The 16,121-nt window shown below is 37.2% G+C and overlaps 1 protein-coding gene across 4 annotated transcripts in view; it reads left to right on the forward strand.

Annotated features, from left to right (window-relative positions):
* Positions 1 to 16,121, forward strand: part of Zcchc7 (zinc finger CCHC-type containing 7) — a 170,926-nt gene that overhangs the window by 136,010 nt on the left and 18,795 nt on the right. For all 4 annotated transcript variants that reach the window (XM_021160515.2, XM_029475930.1, XM_021160514.2 and 1 more), the window contains exon 6: positions 11,581 to 11,616. In XM_021160515.2, the coding sequence (XP_021016174.1) occupies positions 11,581 to 11,616 (36 nt within the window). The remainder of the gene's footprint in view (positions 1 to 11,580; positions 11,617 to 16,121) is intronic.

Here is a 16,121-nt window from a genome sequence, read left to right on the forward strand (position 1 = left end):
TTGTGTTCAGACTCTTGCTGTATCTGAAATGCCTCAATAGTCACCAACAGTGGAAAGACCATTTGACTGAAATCCCTGTTTTACAATAGAGTATGAGACCTAAGTCAGCCTGCACCAGGGGTTATCGCCCTCCAAATGATGAGACTGTGGGAAGAGTAGGAAAAGATTTCCCCACCTGAAACTGCCAAAGACTCTGTCCTCTTCCCAAAAACTCTTAGGCCAAGAGTTCTCTTGTATTTCAGGCTGGCCTTGAACTCCCAATCCTCCTGCTCTTTGAATGCTGAGATAACTTATGCACATTATAGTTATTCTGTATCTGGTTTTAATAGCTTTCTTCCTTTTGCTTTTAAATAGGGTCTTACTATGTAGGCTCAGAGATACAAAATCATATTTGAAAAAGTTTAGCTGTTCTGAACTGTTTTGTTTGGTTTTGTTTTCTCCTTGCTCTGTCAGTTCCAGTCTTGAAAGGCTATGATGTTATATCAGAAGCTGAACTGTTTTAGCACTGATGTGAAAGAACCATTCACAGTATAGAGTCTTAAGCACTTTCATCATACTTGTTACTATCCTGCACAGTCTGTGAATATTAACTCTGGACTATTATGAACAGTTCCCACTTTGCCCTTTTCTCCATTTTCAGTAGGCAGCTAGTGTCATCAGTCATCCTTGTTTGGGTTTTTCTTTTGGTGGTTGTTATTCATGTTGGTGGTGGTGGTGGTGGTGGTAGTGGTTGTATCTCTGTGTTACTGTCTGGCAAGATATGCAGCTGGGGGTGTATACCAGCATAACCTTCTGCCTCCTAAATCCACCAAGCCTTTCTAAACATGTTTCAGCTTACATCAACCCAAATTTGTATGACTTTGTTTCAGAGTCATAACTCAGGCTCATACAGTCTGCATATGGGCTGTGTATGCTCTTAACTTCTTGACCATAGGGATCCCTGCAGCTTACTTTATTTAGATGATTTCCATCTCCCCAAACGTCTCCTTTTGCCCACCCTGGGTAAAATGGCACATACATCTCTACACCCTCAACTTTCCTTGCCCTCTTTTTCTGATTTTCCTTCATTGTTTCAAAGAGTTACTTATTTATGTATGAGTACACTGTAGCTGTCTTCAGACACACAAGAAGAAGGCATCAGATCCCATTACAGATGGTGGTGAGCCACCATGAGGTTGCTGGGAGTTGAACTCAGGACCTCTGGAAAGAACTGCTGAGCCTTCTCTCCAGCCCTATTTTTTCTCCTTCGCACTTACATCTGACATTGAATTTGAACATAAGTTACACGTGTGTTTCAGCATATTCATCACAGTAACAGTAGTCTCTAGGACAACTCTGTGACAGTGGAGCTCAGTAGGACGTTGAATAATGAATGAATAAATGAGTTGGGTAGGCTAGATCCTGTGCACAGTTAAATGACTGGAGCGTTGTCAAGCCTTGCACCTAAGCATGCCTGATGGGACATTCTCAGCTTGGGTGGTAATAAGGTAAGCCTACTAAATTTTCTGGTTCTGTTTAAAATCATTTCAGTAGACTTTCCAAAAATCACTGGACCTATAGCATACCCAAACTAAAGTGACATTTCTAAGGGAAAGGCATTCTATTATCCTGTCTTTCTTGGGTTTAGTGATCAACTTTAGGTCTGTATTATTTTTAAAATATATTACCTTGTTACCAAATACTCTTCCTAAATATTTGTGATTTAAATAAATGCAGTAGCTGTGTTTTAGTCCTTTAGTTTGGGCCTGTCAACTGCTGAGTTCTATTAGGAAGACTCTTAACCACTGCCTTTGTGGTGAAATATATGTACTGTGTCAATTTTCCTGTTGACTTATTTGAAAATAAGACAGACTACTGGCATTGAGACTGATTTAATGATGATTACAAAATGAAATAAAACAAATACAACTTAATGTAGTAACCTCCTTGCAAGGGTTTGAAGATGAAAATATAGCAACTTCTCCCTCTCTGAACCTTTTTTAGAAAGATTTATTTGTTTCTTTTATTTATAATGAGTACACTGTTGCTGTCTTCAGCCACACCAGAAGAAAACATCAGATCCCATTACAGATGGTTGTGAGTCACCATGTGGTTGCGGAAATTGAACTCAGAACCTCTAGAAGAGCATTCAGTGCTCTTAACCACTGAGATGTCTCTCCAGCCCCCTCTCTAAACTTTGGTTTCTTGTTTTGTTTTAGTCATCATTGTTGTTGCTACAAAACAGTTTAAATATACAGTGATAAAGAAGAAAAGGGCTTATTTTGAAAATAAAATCACCTCTGAGCTGGTGAGATGGGTCCATGAGTAAAAGTATTTACCACCAAGCTTGGCACCCTGAGTTCAGCTCCCTGCTCCCATATGGTAGAAGGAGAGAACCAATTCTTGGAAGTTATCTAATGACTTACACACACACACTTGTGGTGGTATGGGCACATTCACACATGTACAGTAAATAAAGTAATAAAATAATTTAGATTATCCAAAATGTTCCAGAATTTCAGATTGATTGATTGATTGATTTAAATAAATGTGTGGTCCTCGTGATAATCATCACACCAATTTGGAGAATAAAGAGGAAAATGAGGCTCACCATAGAAATATTAGTTTTTTAAGCATAATATTGGAGCTGAGAGACATGACTGGGATAGCTTGATTTACTTAAAGGTAATCATTGAATGGACTTTTGAGTGCTTCTCTCGCTGAGAGGCTCAAGATGCTAATAGAAAAGTCAGTTGACGGCTGCACTGTCTTTTGTTGGTCCTAACTGATGTAGGGTCAGAGGTGTGGGCACACATGCCGTGATATTTGAGTGGAGGTCAGAGGACAACTCCGGGGAGTGGCTTTGCTCCTTCCACCCTATTGAGGGAAGTCTCTCATGCTGCCACTGTGCGTATCCAGGCTGACCGATCCTTGAGCTTTAAGGATTCTCTTGTCTCCTCACTGCATCTTACCACAGAAATTGCCCTACTTTGATTCTATGTTGCTGTAAGAAAAAAACTGACCAAAACTGACTTGGGGACATTTTCTCAGTTGAGATCCCCTCTTTCCAGATGAGCAAATGTCAAGTTGACAAAAAATGACTTAGCACAGCAGTGATCAGACTGAAGATACATGCCATTGCATCTAACTTTTTAGATAGGCCTAGGAATTGAACTTGGGTCCTCAGGTTGGTGCGGCTAGCATGTTTACCCACTAAGCCATCTGCCCAGCCATTGCTTCTGTCCTCACAGTCATTTCAGTGAAACTCATTTATGTGTTCATTTAAGAGAGTAAATCCCAAGCTAAGAATTAATCATTCATTAAAACTGTTCACAAGCCACTTAACTAATAAATAAACATCTGAACTGTTTGGGATTACATATACATTGTCTACACTTTAAATTGAAGCTATGTATCTTAACACATTTAAACGTTGAAGGAGAATCCAGCCTTGTTTTGAAATTGTGTAAAACAGTTTCCTTTCTCAACATCTCTAATCTGAATTCCCCCACCCTCTCAAGCTGTCTTAGAGCACACGCCTCGCTGTCCAGCACTTGGCCCTGGTAGTGAGCCTAGCGGCTAAATGGAAAGATTTCTTTGTTGAAACTAAGAATATGCTAGTAGAGGATAGAAACAGCTCTCTTTCTCCAGAAGGGAGAGTGTCCTCCCGAGTCTGTGGTGTCACTGAGAATTATGTGGTCCTTAGAAATGGACTTACCCTTAGTCCAGTCCTGTGTGAGACTGTGACAAAGTAGACTGGTGCCAGAAGTGACTGTCAGACTCATTGAACATCTCACCTGCTTTTACAATTCAGCTGTAAATGTCTACATAGACTTGGATTTCATTCTTAGATCTCTAATAAGGACAAATTCTGAACAATTGATCTATGAAATTAAGGAAGTCAGATCCACATTAATGCCCTGTGAGGATACAAACATAATTAAATACTGCAAACCAAGGTCAACTCTCCTAAACTTCATTGATTCCAGATAGCTTCTGAACCAGATTTTGCAAATCTCCTTCAAACCATACAGTTACGTACTAATTCATTCACTTAAACATGCAATATGTCTAACCTTGTCTGCAGAATAACTTTGTTTTGACTTAAAAAGTGGACTCAGTTCTGTGTAATATATGTATGTGCTTATTTATATATATTACTTTACCCTGTTAAATAGGATAAAAGATTACATACCAGGTTATTAGCCTTGATTTTCCTCTGCACACTAAGAATAGAGGCAGGCTGAGAAATGTAATTAGTTCCCCTCTACTTTTTATCATAATTCAGTTTTTTAAAAAACAGAGAAAAGGATAATTATTTCTGAAAGACTTCATTTTAAGCCAGACTTGATATCATAGCCTGTATGTAATCCCAGCTACTCAGGAGGCTGAAGCAGAAGGATCACCAAGTTCAAGATCAGCCTGGCCAGCTTAGTGAGAACATATTTCCTAGGAAATACCCCAGTTAGGATTGGTGATGTGGCTCAGTGTAAGCCACTTACCCAGCCTGTGTGGTGGGGGTACTGTAGTTAGGTCAGAACCCATAGATGCGTTTGTATATGTTGTTCTTTATTTCCTTTTTTATAGTAACTTGTATTTATGTTTTATTTATGTATTCAAGGTGTAATATGCCCTATTCTATTACTTACAAGTATTATATGTTATAAATTCTCTGTGAATAGTATAGTCAATGACCACGCTTTAGTACTGTTGGATGGTTTTTAGCCATTCTAATAACTACATAGTATCACTGTTTTTGTGGTTCTAATTTGTGTCTAGCCAGTGACTAACCCTGCTGAATATTCTTTCGTGTGCTCATTTTATTCTTGTGTCGTTCCTGGTAATGTATCTAGATCCCTTCCCATTTTTAACTGTGGTCCTTATTTTCTTATTATTTCAGATGTTACTCAATATAGTGAGTGTTCTAACCCAAAAATACAATATATTTCTTACTACTTATTCTGTGCTTCTTTGCTTTATGTTACAAGAATGTTTAAGATTACAGTATATGCATTTCTTCATATTTAGATTTACACATTTTTTATTGTACCAGGTTTTTTTTTTTTACCAAATTGCTTTTCAGTCATTTATTGTTTATGTATAGAAAAATATTTTATTAAATATTTGCAGTAGTTCTCCAGTGTTACAACTATATTTAACTTATTTTTTTGGTTGCCTGTATTTTCTATATTTAAAATGAATGTTCAGTACTTATAATAATGGTATATGTCTGTGTGCGCGCACACATGCATGCATATGTAGGCCCCAGAGATTGATGTCAAGTGTCTTCTTCAACCACTTTCCCCTTATTTTTTGAGACAGGGTCTCTGACTGAAGCTAGAGCTCTCTGGTCTGGATAGACTGGCCGGCCGGCAAGCAGCCTCTTGCCTCCACTTCCCAACACTGGCCTTGCAGGAGTGTAAGGCTACCACACCCTGCTCTTCACATGAGTACTGGGGATTCAGACTCACCGAGCACCTCCCCAATTCCTATCATGATTCTTAAGATGAGCTTTTAAATTACAATTGTGACAGCATCAAATAGCACAACTCTGGACCCAAAGTTTATCTAACATACCCTGGATGCTATGAGCATCTTGAGAGAAAAAGAACAGGTAATTCCAAAGAAGAATTAATTCCGTGATACTTACATAACTAGAACTGAATGATAAGACGTGATCATGATTAGAAGTAGCTTAGTGTAGTTACCAAGGGAGATAACTTCTGTCATTAGGTGTTGGTCATTTGAGATGCTGCTTATATTTTTATATATGTAAATATAAAATAAGTGTCTGTCAGTGTCAGCACTCAGAAAGTCACTGTTCATTGGGCACTATCAAAGTGCTCCTGACAGGATTAAGGAATACTGCCAACCTAAATTTTTGTTATTGTTCAGGTATAGGAAGGTTAGTATATAAGAAAGGAAGCCTCTAGGTTAGTATGATGGCTTAACAAGTAAGGGTGTTTGCCACTAAGCCTTATTACTTGAGTTTAGTCCCCAGAATCTACATGATAGCAGGGAAAACCAGTTCCAGTAAGTTGTCCTTTGACTTCTACATGCATGAACACTTAAAGATGCACACACACAAAATCCATGTAAAAGGTTGTTTTAAAAGAAATGGAGGCAATGGAGAGATGGTGCAGTGAGTCAGAGAGTTACTGCGTGGCAGAAGACCCAAATTCAATTCCTAGCACCCACATGGTGGCTCAAAACGTCTATAACTGCAGCTACAGAAGGCATCAGGCACCAGCTATAAACAGTGCACAATGCATGTAATGTAAAAAAAAAAAATGTTTAAAAGAAAAGAAGGGGAGCTGGAGAGATGGCTCAGTGGTTAAGAGCTCTCACTGCACTTCCGAAGGTCCTGAGTTCAAATCCCAGCAACCACATGGTGGTTCACAACCATCTGAATGAGATCTGACGCCCTCTTCTGGAGTGTCTGAAGATAGCTACCGTGTACTTACATATAATAATAAATAAATCTTTAGGGGGAAAAAAAAAGAACAGAACAGAAATGGAGGTTCTTGGCACATGTAATTGCAGCATCCAGGAAGCTAAGAGCAGGATCACCGCTTCAAGTCCAAGCTGGGGTGCATAGGAATAACATTCCATTTACCTTCCAAATTTCTCTCCTTCAAGAGAGAGTTTCCTGGAAGGAAATCTCTGGTAACTGTTAAAAAGGAAATGCTGGGAAAAAACGCTGTGCCCATTATAATTTAGACATTGACCTGAGTTTGAGTAAACAAGTCGCTCAGAACTGACCTGAGTTTGAGTAAACAAGTCGCTTTGAGAGTAGAGTGGATCATCAATGGCCAAAATAGCTTAAAAGTTTTGTAGTCAGAAGTTAACTGTAAAATACAGTCTGATCCAGTATCCTTTTCTATGATTGTAAACAACTAAAAACATTAAGTAGATCTCATCTGAATGTAAAACTAAATGGATAACTTAAGTGCTGATGGTTCCGGTCTCTCCCCGACCCCCATGAAGAAGGGAGTCAGAAGCAGCGCTATCTAAATGAGATGTCGTCTGTCCTTTCCTTTCACATTTGTTTCTGGGGGTCTTTGCTTTCCTACCAAGCTCAGCCACTCTCCGATGGAGTCTCAGCTACCTCAGTGATGTCCGTTTGTCCATGACCATAGAGCTTTGATAGAGTATAGAGAGCCACTCTCATGTGCCTGTAGTCATGGCTAATAACAGTTGAGCCTTGCTATTTAGCAGGCTTTGTTCTAAAGAATCAATCTTCTCAGCTCTGACCATCACAGCAGCACATTGAGAGAGTTCAGGGAGCCCTGTTTCATACCTACAAAAGCCGAGGCACAGCAGTGTGTAATTTGCCTAGGACAGTAAGTAGCAGGGCCAGGATTTGAACCCAGCCTTTTCTTTGGTTCTGCATATCTAATGTTAGCTGTTGTGCTAGCATGACTCATTGTCTTCCTTTTCTCCTATTGTTTGACTTTGATATCCCTTAGCTAAAAGCGGTGTCAGAGAATCAGCAGCTCTTTGTAAAATAAACAGTCATCTAGAATCAGAGTATCTCCAGACATTGTGATTCCTTATTAAAAAACTCTTTTTCTAAAGAAAATGTTACTTAAGAGAACTGAGTGTATGTGCGTATATTGAGGGTCTTTTGTGATCAATTTTAAATATTTTTCTGTAAAATAGGACAATTGCATTTCCAATAAAACTGAAATATAATTTAACAAACTTTATGCCCTTATAACTACACTTAACTTAGGAGAATACAAAAAAGGAGAATATTTTCTGCAAAAAAAAAAAAAAACAACTTGTTAGTTTTCCTGATTATAGAGGATTTTGAGTATAAAAACTGACGAAAATTTGACCTTAAATCAAAAGTTAGTTTTATGGAGTCTAGTTCATTTTGGAAGCAGCTTTGAGATAGTGATCAGTGAATGGATTTTCATACTTATTGCTGAAAAATATATAGATTCTGTATACATTGCCACACTATAGGTGTTGAATATATGTCTAAACCTATTTGTGTTTATGTATTTATCTCCTTACCAAGAATAGCCATTTTTATGCACAGTAGAAATATAGTAAACAATCTTAAAACATTTTGAATTTTAATTGTAGATTTCTGTAATGTTAGACCGTAGAGCTGTCTTTATGTAGAATTTTGGTTTAAGGTAAATGTTAGAATATTCTCTTAATTTTCTTCCCTCCTAAGATAAACTCCAGCTCACATAAATATGCATACACGGTGGTTAGCCAAGTGTTTGGACAGTTGGATGACTTGAGAGTCTTTGTATGAAGAGCCTGCTGACCAGGCTTCAGTGTAGGGTTGTCCCTTGTAATGGAAGAACAGCATCAGTGTGTGGGGAGACTCACACTCACAGTCAATCCAGAGATGGCATTATTTTTCTTGCCATTACTTCTCAGTCAACAAATTTTAAACAAAATTATTCTCTTTATTTTTTTTCTATTTAAGTTATTCAGCATTGATGAGCATTGCTTGTTTTATTAAATCTTTTGTTTTGCTGCAGTGACTTAAGGGGCCAGCTCTTAACAGCAGAGGCTTTGACAAAGCACCAGAGGATTCTGTTAAAAAGTTGTGTTTCGTAATTGTAGTTGTCGTGTCAGAGCCTAACTGACTTGGAGCTGAAGGATTTTTGTGAGATGAGTAGCTGTGCCAGCAGGGACCCAAGTCTCCTGGGCTGGCCGCGCTCTCATTAAGATTTGCCGCTAGCAGTGGCGGTGTTGAGCATGTATGTGACGTGCATTCTGTTATTGTATGCTTGGCTTGTCAGCCTGCAGCTTCCTGACACTCACTTATGTCACTCTTTATTCAGAGAGGAAGAAGCTTTTGATAATTTGACAAGACAAGCTCTTAAACGATCTAGGTCATGGCCTTCACTGTCTGTGATTGTGAACATATTTCCTGAAAGCCCTGTCACTCATCACAGCTACATTTTCTCCCGGGGAGCCACAGGCCTGTCCTGGTCTCTTGTCAGCTCATACATTTTGGTTATTCATATACCAAATACAGTACTGGGGTTTTTTTTCTTCCCTTTTGCAAATGCTAGCATGTTAGTAAGGCTAATCCTTTCTCCTGTGCTGTGTTCCCAGCAGGGCTGCGTTCAAGGGCTCTCTCCGTACAAGGCAGACAACTGGCCAAGGGGAGCTGAGGAGGAGGAAAGGCCGCTTAGCGTTGTTTTGTGTTTGTTCATTGTTGTGGAAATATGAGAACTGGTGGCAAGGGCCTTGTCTGTTGAGCACTTGAGTCTTGGTCTGCTGTCAGGGGCTGTTTAAGATTGAGTGTTTTATTTTCTTTGATGTACGCATTTGAGAATAGGGAAGTGGGAATTAAACAACAGATGCACTAAGCCGTTGTTCTCATAAAACAATAATTAGCACCTGATAAAATTCAATATGGTTCGAAATGCACAATATAAACTCTCAGTTCATCTGGCATGGCAAAGTATGTTGATTCATCTTTGAATGTTATGAATAATAACACTCAGTTATTCATGTATGTTTATTATCCAAAGTACAATAGACAGGAAAACTAGTTGGGCAAAAGTTGGCAAGCAGCGGACCACATTGCCGAAACAGATGTACGAGTGCGCTGTGTGTGTTCTGGTGTTCATCCACCTAAATGCCAGGAAGGTGGGAGCCGCAGGCCAGTAGTAGTGCAACTGCATGATGATGCTGTGTGTGTTTCACTTCAGCTGACCACCCATTCCGTCTAAATGTTTTAATCAGACCAAGTTTTCACTTGCAGTAGTTAGCTTCTTTCTTTAGAAGTTTATTCTATCTAAATTTTCCATGCTTAGCCATTCTGCTTGCTGAGAATTTTTAAAATATCTCTGTGCACAATACTAAGGAGTGTTAAAAAGAAGGAGTCACCAAAGTTTAGCATGTAGGAAAAATAGGATTTTAAATTTTGATTAATGATTGCAGCTACATTTTGTATTTAGAATTAACATGTATGCTCTCCAATGACCTCTGCTTTGAAGTCTTTTTTTCTAACCTTACATAGCATTATGTACAAAATACTAAAATGAATCTATACATAGGAATGTTAATAAAAGTACTTCCATAATAGCTAGATGTCTTTAATTGTAGTACTGTTATCTAATAAAAGAGAAGAGGTTCCATATCATCCACTCCCATATCAGTCATCATCTCCCTGTACAGGGCAATCAGATGATTGTTCAAAAACCAAGGAATTCTTTTTTTTATTACTAAATTGCTACTATACCAGAAAAGGTCACATGGTAGAGTGGCATTCTGCCAGTCTATGACAACTCAGTGATTGTGATTTTTCAACCGTATTATTCTGAGGATACTGTGGTAATCAAGAACTATCCATAACTAATGTATAAATAACTGCTTGCTATCTCTATAGTAATCAAACTCAAATTATATGTACATAGCAAAAGGTTTATGCCAGAAGGCAGGAAGTGAGTACTTGAAGCTATATCTATCGTACATTAAGTTTTGTATGTAAGTGTGTTTGAGTGCGTCATCCTTAGGAACCTGAGAACCAAGCACTCTGCAGCTATTCTTTATGTAGTACTGACACTGTCTTTGCCTCCTGAAGCAACTTTTAGTTTTATAAAAGTATTTTTCTTTCAGTTAGTGTTACTAATACAGAAATCATTGACATAAGTAATGGGTTTTTCAGACACTATATATTTTATGAATATGCCATTAAAACTGGGGAGAAGACCACTGGACATTTTAATTTACATGCTTTTCTATAGAAAATTGCACAGGCTAGTTAAGCTTAAAGTATATAATGTGTGGTTTTTCACCTGAGTTATATGTCTTTGGTCTAACTACTTATGTGGTATTTTCAGTAGAGATTTTGCTGTTCATAGTTACTGTTATAACATTCTTTTTCTGTAAGGATGGTCAGCTGGTGAACGAAACAGTGCTGCTAGAGACAGTTTCCTCTGGCAGAGACCAGTGTGGGACTCAGGAAAAGGGCCTCTTGCTGGTGTCTGTCCCTGGTGCTGAGTGTTTTGTTATCTGTTCTGATTTCAGTAAGTTCATCTTGAACAGATTTTTTTGAGGTTTCATTGTTTTGTTTTTAGATTATTTCTCGATAATATGAACATGTAAAATGTTGATGTATAAGAAAAAGGCTATAGATTTTAGGGATTTTGCTTTGGTTTGGCTTGGCTTTCTTTTTTTATTCTCTTTTTCATTAAGTTTTCAGTTAGCACCAACAGACATTACAGATAAGTACACTGCACAGTTAAAGCATCTTAAAAGTGGTGCTCTTTTAAAAGACACTCTAGGCTAGTCTTACAGATCTAGACCACTGCTCTTGATTTACCAGTTTAACTGAGTTATGGCCCAGCATCATACCATAGTCCCCAAACTTCTAACCTGTGAAGAAAGAGAGGAAAACTTTGTAACTGGCTTCCTGACAATGGCAGGGAGTGTGTTAAAGCAGTGTAAAATTCAATTAAACCGTCTAGCCAGGTTTTTGAAGCTGAAATGCAGACCCTTTCTGTTAAGCTTCTTATTTTCCTGTGACCGACACCGGTGGATGCTGGGTTATGCCAAAACCAACAGGCTGTAAAGTACCTTGTTTCATGCTCCCAGCTGATCAATATTTTTATTTTCCAGGCTTGCCCAGAAATCTGGAGGCAGTATCACCTAACGGTGAGTAAAAACACCTTTTTATTTTCCCCAAGACCCAGCCTATTTACCCTTCTCTGAACTGCTGACCATAAAATATAGACAAGCATCTTCTGCAGCAAGATAATAAACATCTGGAGAATTTGTACTGAGAAAGCAATAATGCACCTATCCCTTTCTCCTGCCCACTGCCTGCTCTTTATTTTCCTGTTTTTAAAAGATTTCAGCTGATTTTTATTACTCATGTCATTAAATGATTCTATCATGATACCGTCAGGCTTAGATTATATTCACTAAATTAGAGGGGGAAAGTATTTTAGAGGCTATAAAGCAGTGAAATAACCCTGTGTCTTTAGAACACTGTGTTACCACAGTCCATAAGCATACAGCCCACAATATCATGCATTATCTCTTTCTGCTTTTACTGAAATACATTCTTAAATGAAGCTACAAAAAGCTTAGTGTACCTTTCATATAGGACAATTCAACTCTATCCTTAAAAGTCCATACTTGTTTGAATTTTAGACATATATATTTAATAGTCAATTTCTGGTTTATTATTCAATTCTGATTTATTATGATTTTAGTCTTAGTGAAAGCAGAAAATAACTATTGATGTATAATCCGTTTGATTAATTCTCAGTATAAAGTCAGCTCACGTTGACTTTCCAGTTTCAATAATGTCAGTAATTCAATATTGTCTTACTATTTAATACATTCTTAATGTATTAAATAGTACTGAGAGACCATTTCTTTTAATTATACAGTCATATAGCATAATATAGTTAATAGTTGTTGAAGTTTAATATATAAAAGATTTTGTATGATACAGTTCAGAAAAGAGAAAAGGCAGTTTTTTTAAAACATATCTTTATACTGCTTTCCTCGTACAGAGATATAAAGTGAGCCAACAGGCAGACTCATCTACCATTGTCTGCCCGGGCCACAGTGCAAGGGATAGTAGTAAATCTGCAGGGTTATCTAAAACTTTAGTGTTATATTAAATAAAAGTTATATACATGTCTATATATTGTATACATATATGTGACAAATGCTGTCAGTGGATTATATTTTGGCATTGTAGCAGCTCTTTGGTAACACAATAATGTTAAAGCCCTTATAGCCTAAACCTGATAAGAACAGAATCATTCTTGTATCTCTCAAGGTCTCAGAGTCTCTGTATAATGGTGTGGCAGTACTCGTTACTTTTATTAAGTAATATCATCATAAATTTGACTTTGTATTTCTTTTAGCTTTTCCACTAATTTAAAGAATTTTTATGTGACTGTTATTGAATGATAAAAATTAGCTTCAAATGTAACAGAAGGTTAAAAGGTTTGTTGAGTATTTTTTTTAGCTTTTCAGAAACAAATTGTAAAAAGAATAGAGATCTTTAAAAATGAAAACAAAATAAATTCATCTTTATTAGAATATAATATATTCTATCTGTAAGAATAACAAATTCAATTTGAAATTTTCTTTATATGGAAACCTGGTTGATTTTCTTTCAGAAAATGTTGAAGTAATCATTGTAATTCACAACTACCAGGTTTTAATTAACAGTGAATTATTATGCAAGAATAACTATAACAATAGTGTGCTTATAAATGTGTAAATACTTTTATCAGTCCATCTAAAATATAATCATTTTCCAATTATTTAAATTGCCTTATCAGTATGTGGACAATATTTGAATGCCTGTAATTAAGTAGTATTAAATATTGAGTGAAAGCACACTGCATGCTGATTTTAGCCATCTTCAGCCCTTTTACTAGGCGATGGACTGCCATCTATTGACTCAGAGTAGCCCTCACATGTGAACAGTGGCATCAGTCACAGCAGTGGCCACAGAAGGAAGGAAGTTTGAATTGCCTCTTATGTGCTCATTTCAGCCAGCCTGCTTAAGGCTATAAAGTGTTGAGAGATCACTGTGATACATTCCTTTCTCTTCTAACCACAAAGTCTCTATTGCTAACTCCACATGAACTGGACTTTGGGGGTTACATTTCTTTTAGAACTCGTGTTTGGAACTGTTGACATTTGAGTGCTTTTCACTTGCTGTGCCTGATTCCCAACTGATAAGATCTGGAGGATCATTTCCAGAACAAGTACACTTTAAGCAGCTACAAAATTGGGTCTAGGAAGCCCCTCTCTTATAAACATGCAAGAAAGATGAAGATAAGTAACATAGACTTAGGAATTTTCAATTTTTCCTTACAATATTGTGAAATAAGATTTCAAAAGAGAAGTTTTCATTATTTTCAGTAATATCAATGGTTAAATGAGGTTTCTAATAGATTATATCTAAATAAAGAGCTTTTAAACAAACTTGACTTGAATGCATTAATAAAAGGCAAAGCCATCATTTCAAAAGACACACAATGATACTGAGACTCTAAATAAAGCACACTCCCAGCACAGCATGTGCTTTACTGCTTTTCTTTATCCATTTCGATGACTAATTTAAAAAAAAAAATTGTACCTTTTGATGTCTTTGTTGATCTGGAGACATATGTGAGAAAATTTATTTAAAAATTACCTATACTTCCTTTTTTAAAAAAAAAAGAGAAAAAGCAAGCCTTTTGATATCTTTGCTGATCTGAAGACAAACATGAGGCGGGAAAATTAACAATTATGTAATTTCCTCCAAATAGCTAACCCTTTTACTTCCTCAAAAAGTTAAAGTTTTTACATGTTTTAATCATATAACCCTATTCTTTACATTGTAACTTCTGCTTTCAGATTTTTAGCAAAGCATTGTCTTTTTCTTCATTCACATAGTTCCTTGTAGATTATTTCCCTGTGAAAAAAGAAAGCCCCTTCTCCATCCCTCATTTCTTATGTCATAGTAGAAGCACTAGGCTGACATGGCGCCAGCAGAGTTCTATAGTCCAGAGCACTTTTCTCTGATAGAAACTATGACTTAACATGCATTAGACACTCTTACCGTGTTTACTTAAGAAGTAATCAGAAGATTGCCATTCAAAAGCTGTACATAGTAAGAACCAAAAAGATTAATGCACCTATTATGTTTAATTTTGTGCTTGTTTTTTAATGTATTTAAAATGCATTACAACCTTACTACTTCTTAGTTTAGCTAAAAATTTCAGAATATGGAAGAGGATATAATTTTTATATGAGGGTTAAGTTTTATATGTTTGGTCATAATGTTTGGAATGCTTAGAATTTACACCTCAAAAATGGAAATTTTTATTAACTAGGGGAGAGAAGAAAAATACATTTCCTTGTCTTCCTTTCTGGTCAGTGTTGACTAGCAGTCAGGAGTACAACCCTGAACCCGCTGAATAGCGGAGTTTTCCAGACTGCAGTTCAAGTGCTCCATTTGCTTCCCGTCCCACGCTCTCTCCTTCCCTGGGAACGTCAGCCTACAAGTACACTGCTGAGTTTGCACAGAATGATTTTACAGCAGATCAGAATCTTATCATCTAAAAAGTTCTATGCTTTATGCCACAGAGTGTGCCTAAAGCTAACCTCAGAACGACTGTTTGACAGTCCAGAAGAGAAGAGCAGGAGATAGGTGCCAAAGCTACAGCCATTCAAATGCCTTTCCTCTTGGGATTGAGGTGGAAGGCAGGGTAAATATAACATCCCATGCTTTTCTTTAAAAAAAAAAAAAAAAAAAAAAAAGTTTTTTAAAGTTACCAACAATGGAGACATTTTTTTATTCATGTTTTTAATGTGTTACGGGCATGCATTTGGAGTCTTGGGTGGCTTTGTCAGCTCCCCAAGCAGACCTGCCAAACGTGCGAGCGCCATCCACATGCTGCTCACCTGAGGAGTCTCCTCATCTTTCCTGTGTGTGTCTGCACGTGGGAGGGAGGGAAACAGCCCAGGCGTATATTTAAGAAAAGAGCATTGATTGGGCATTATCATTAGAATTATATATTCCAAAATAGGGTGAGGCCTGCCTCATTTTCACAATTAAAAAACAAAAATGTTGTACCATCTTTAAGGGCCTGACAGAAACTATCATAAACAACATTTTTATAAATTCATTTGATAGTGCAATCCACATTGCCAACTCCCAGAACCAAGAACACTCATAACTCATAGGCATTTTCCTCTGCTGCTGGGTCAGTGCTGTGATTGTTATGTTGCTATTAAGACACTAGAGCTGTTAAATTTCAAAGATTCAGCTGTCTTTAAAATCCCTTAAACCCTGAAACTGCTAAAGCTAATGTGCTGTGATGTGACGACTGAGAGCACACACACCTTGTTTGCAGTACGTGAGGATGTAGTTCTCTTACAGGACTCGGAAGTAAAGCTTTATTTCTTTTTCAAGTTGCTTAGTATCTGAAAAACATGATTTGGTTGGTTGGTTTTTGGTGCTGGGTCTAAACGCAGGGCGTTATGTTTGCTAACTATGTGCTCTGCCACTGAGTATACCCCAAGCACAAATGAGATTTTTTTAATTAGCATTAATGACTTCTATAATAATAAGAAATATATTTGAACATTAACATGACATCATTTTTGAAGATTTTTCACATGGAAATTTTATCTAAAAT

Source organism: Mus caroli, chromosome 4 (assembly GCF_900094665.2).
Source record: "Mus caroli chromosome 4, CAROLI_EIJ_v1.1, whole genome shotgun sequence".
NCBI classification, from domain to species: domain Eukaryota; kingdom Metazoa; phylum Chordata; class Mammalia; order Rodentia; family Muridae; genus Mus; species Mus caroli.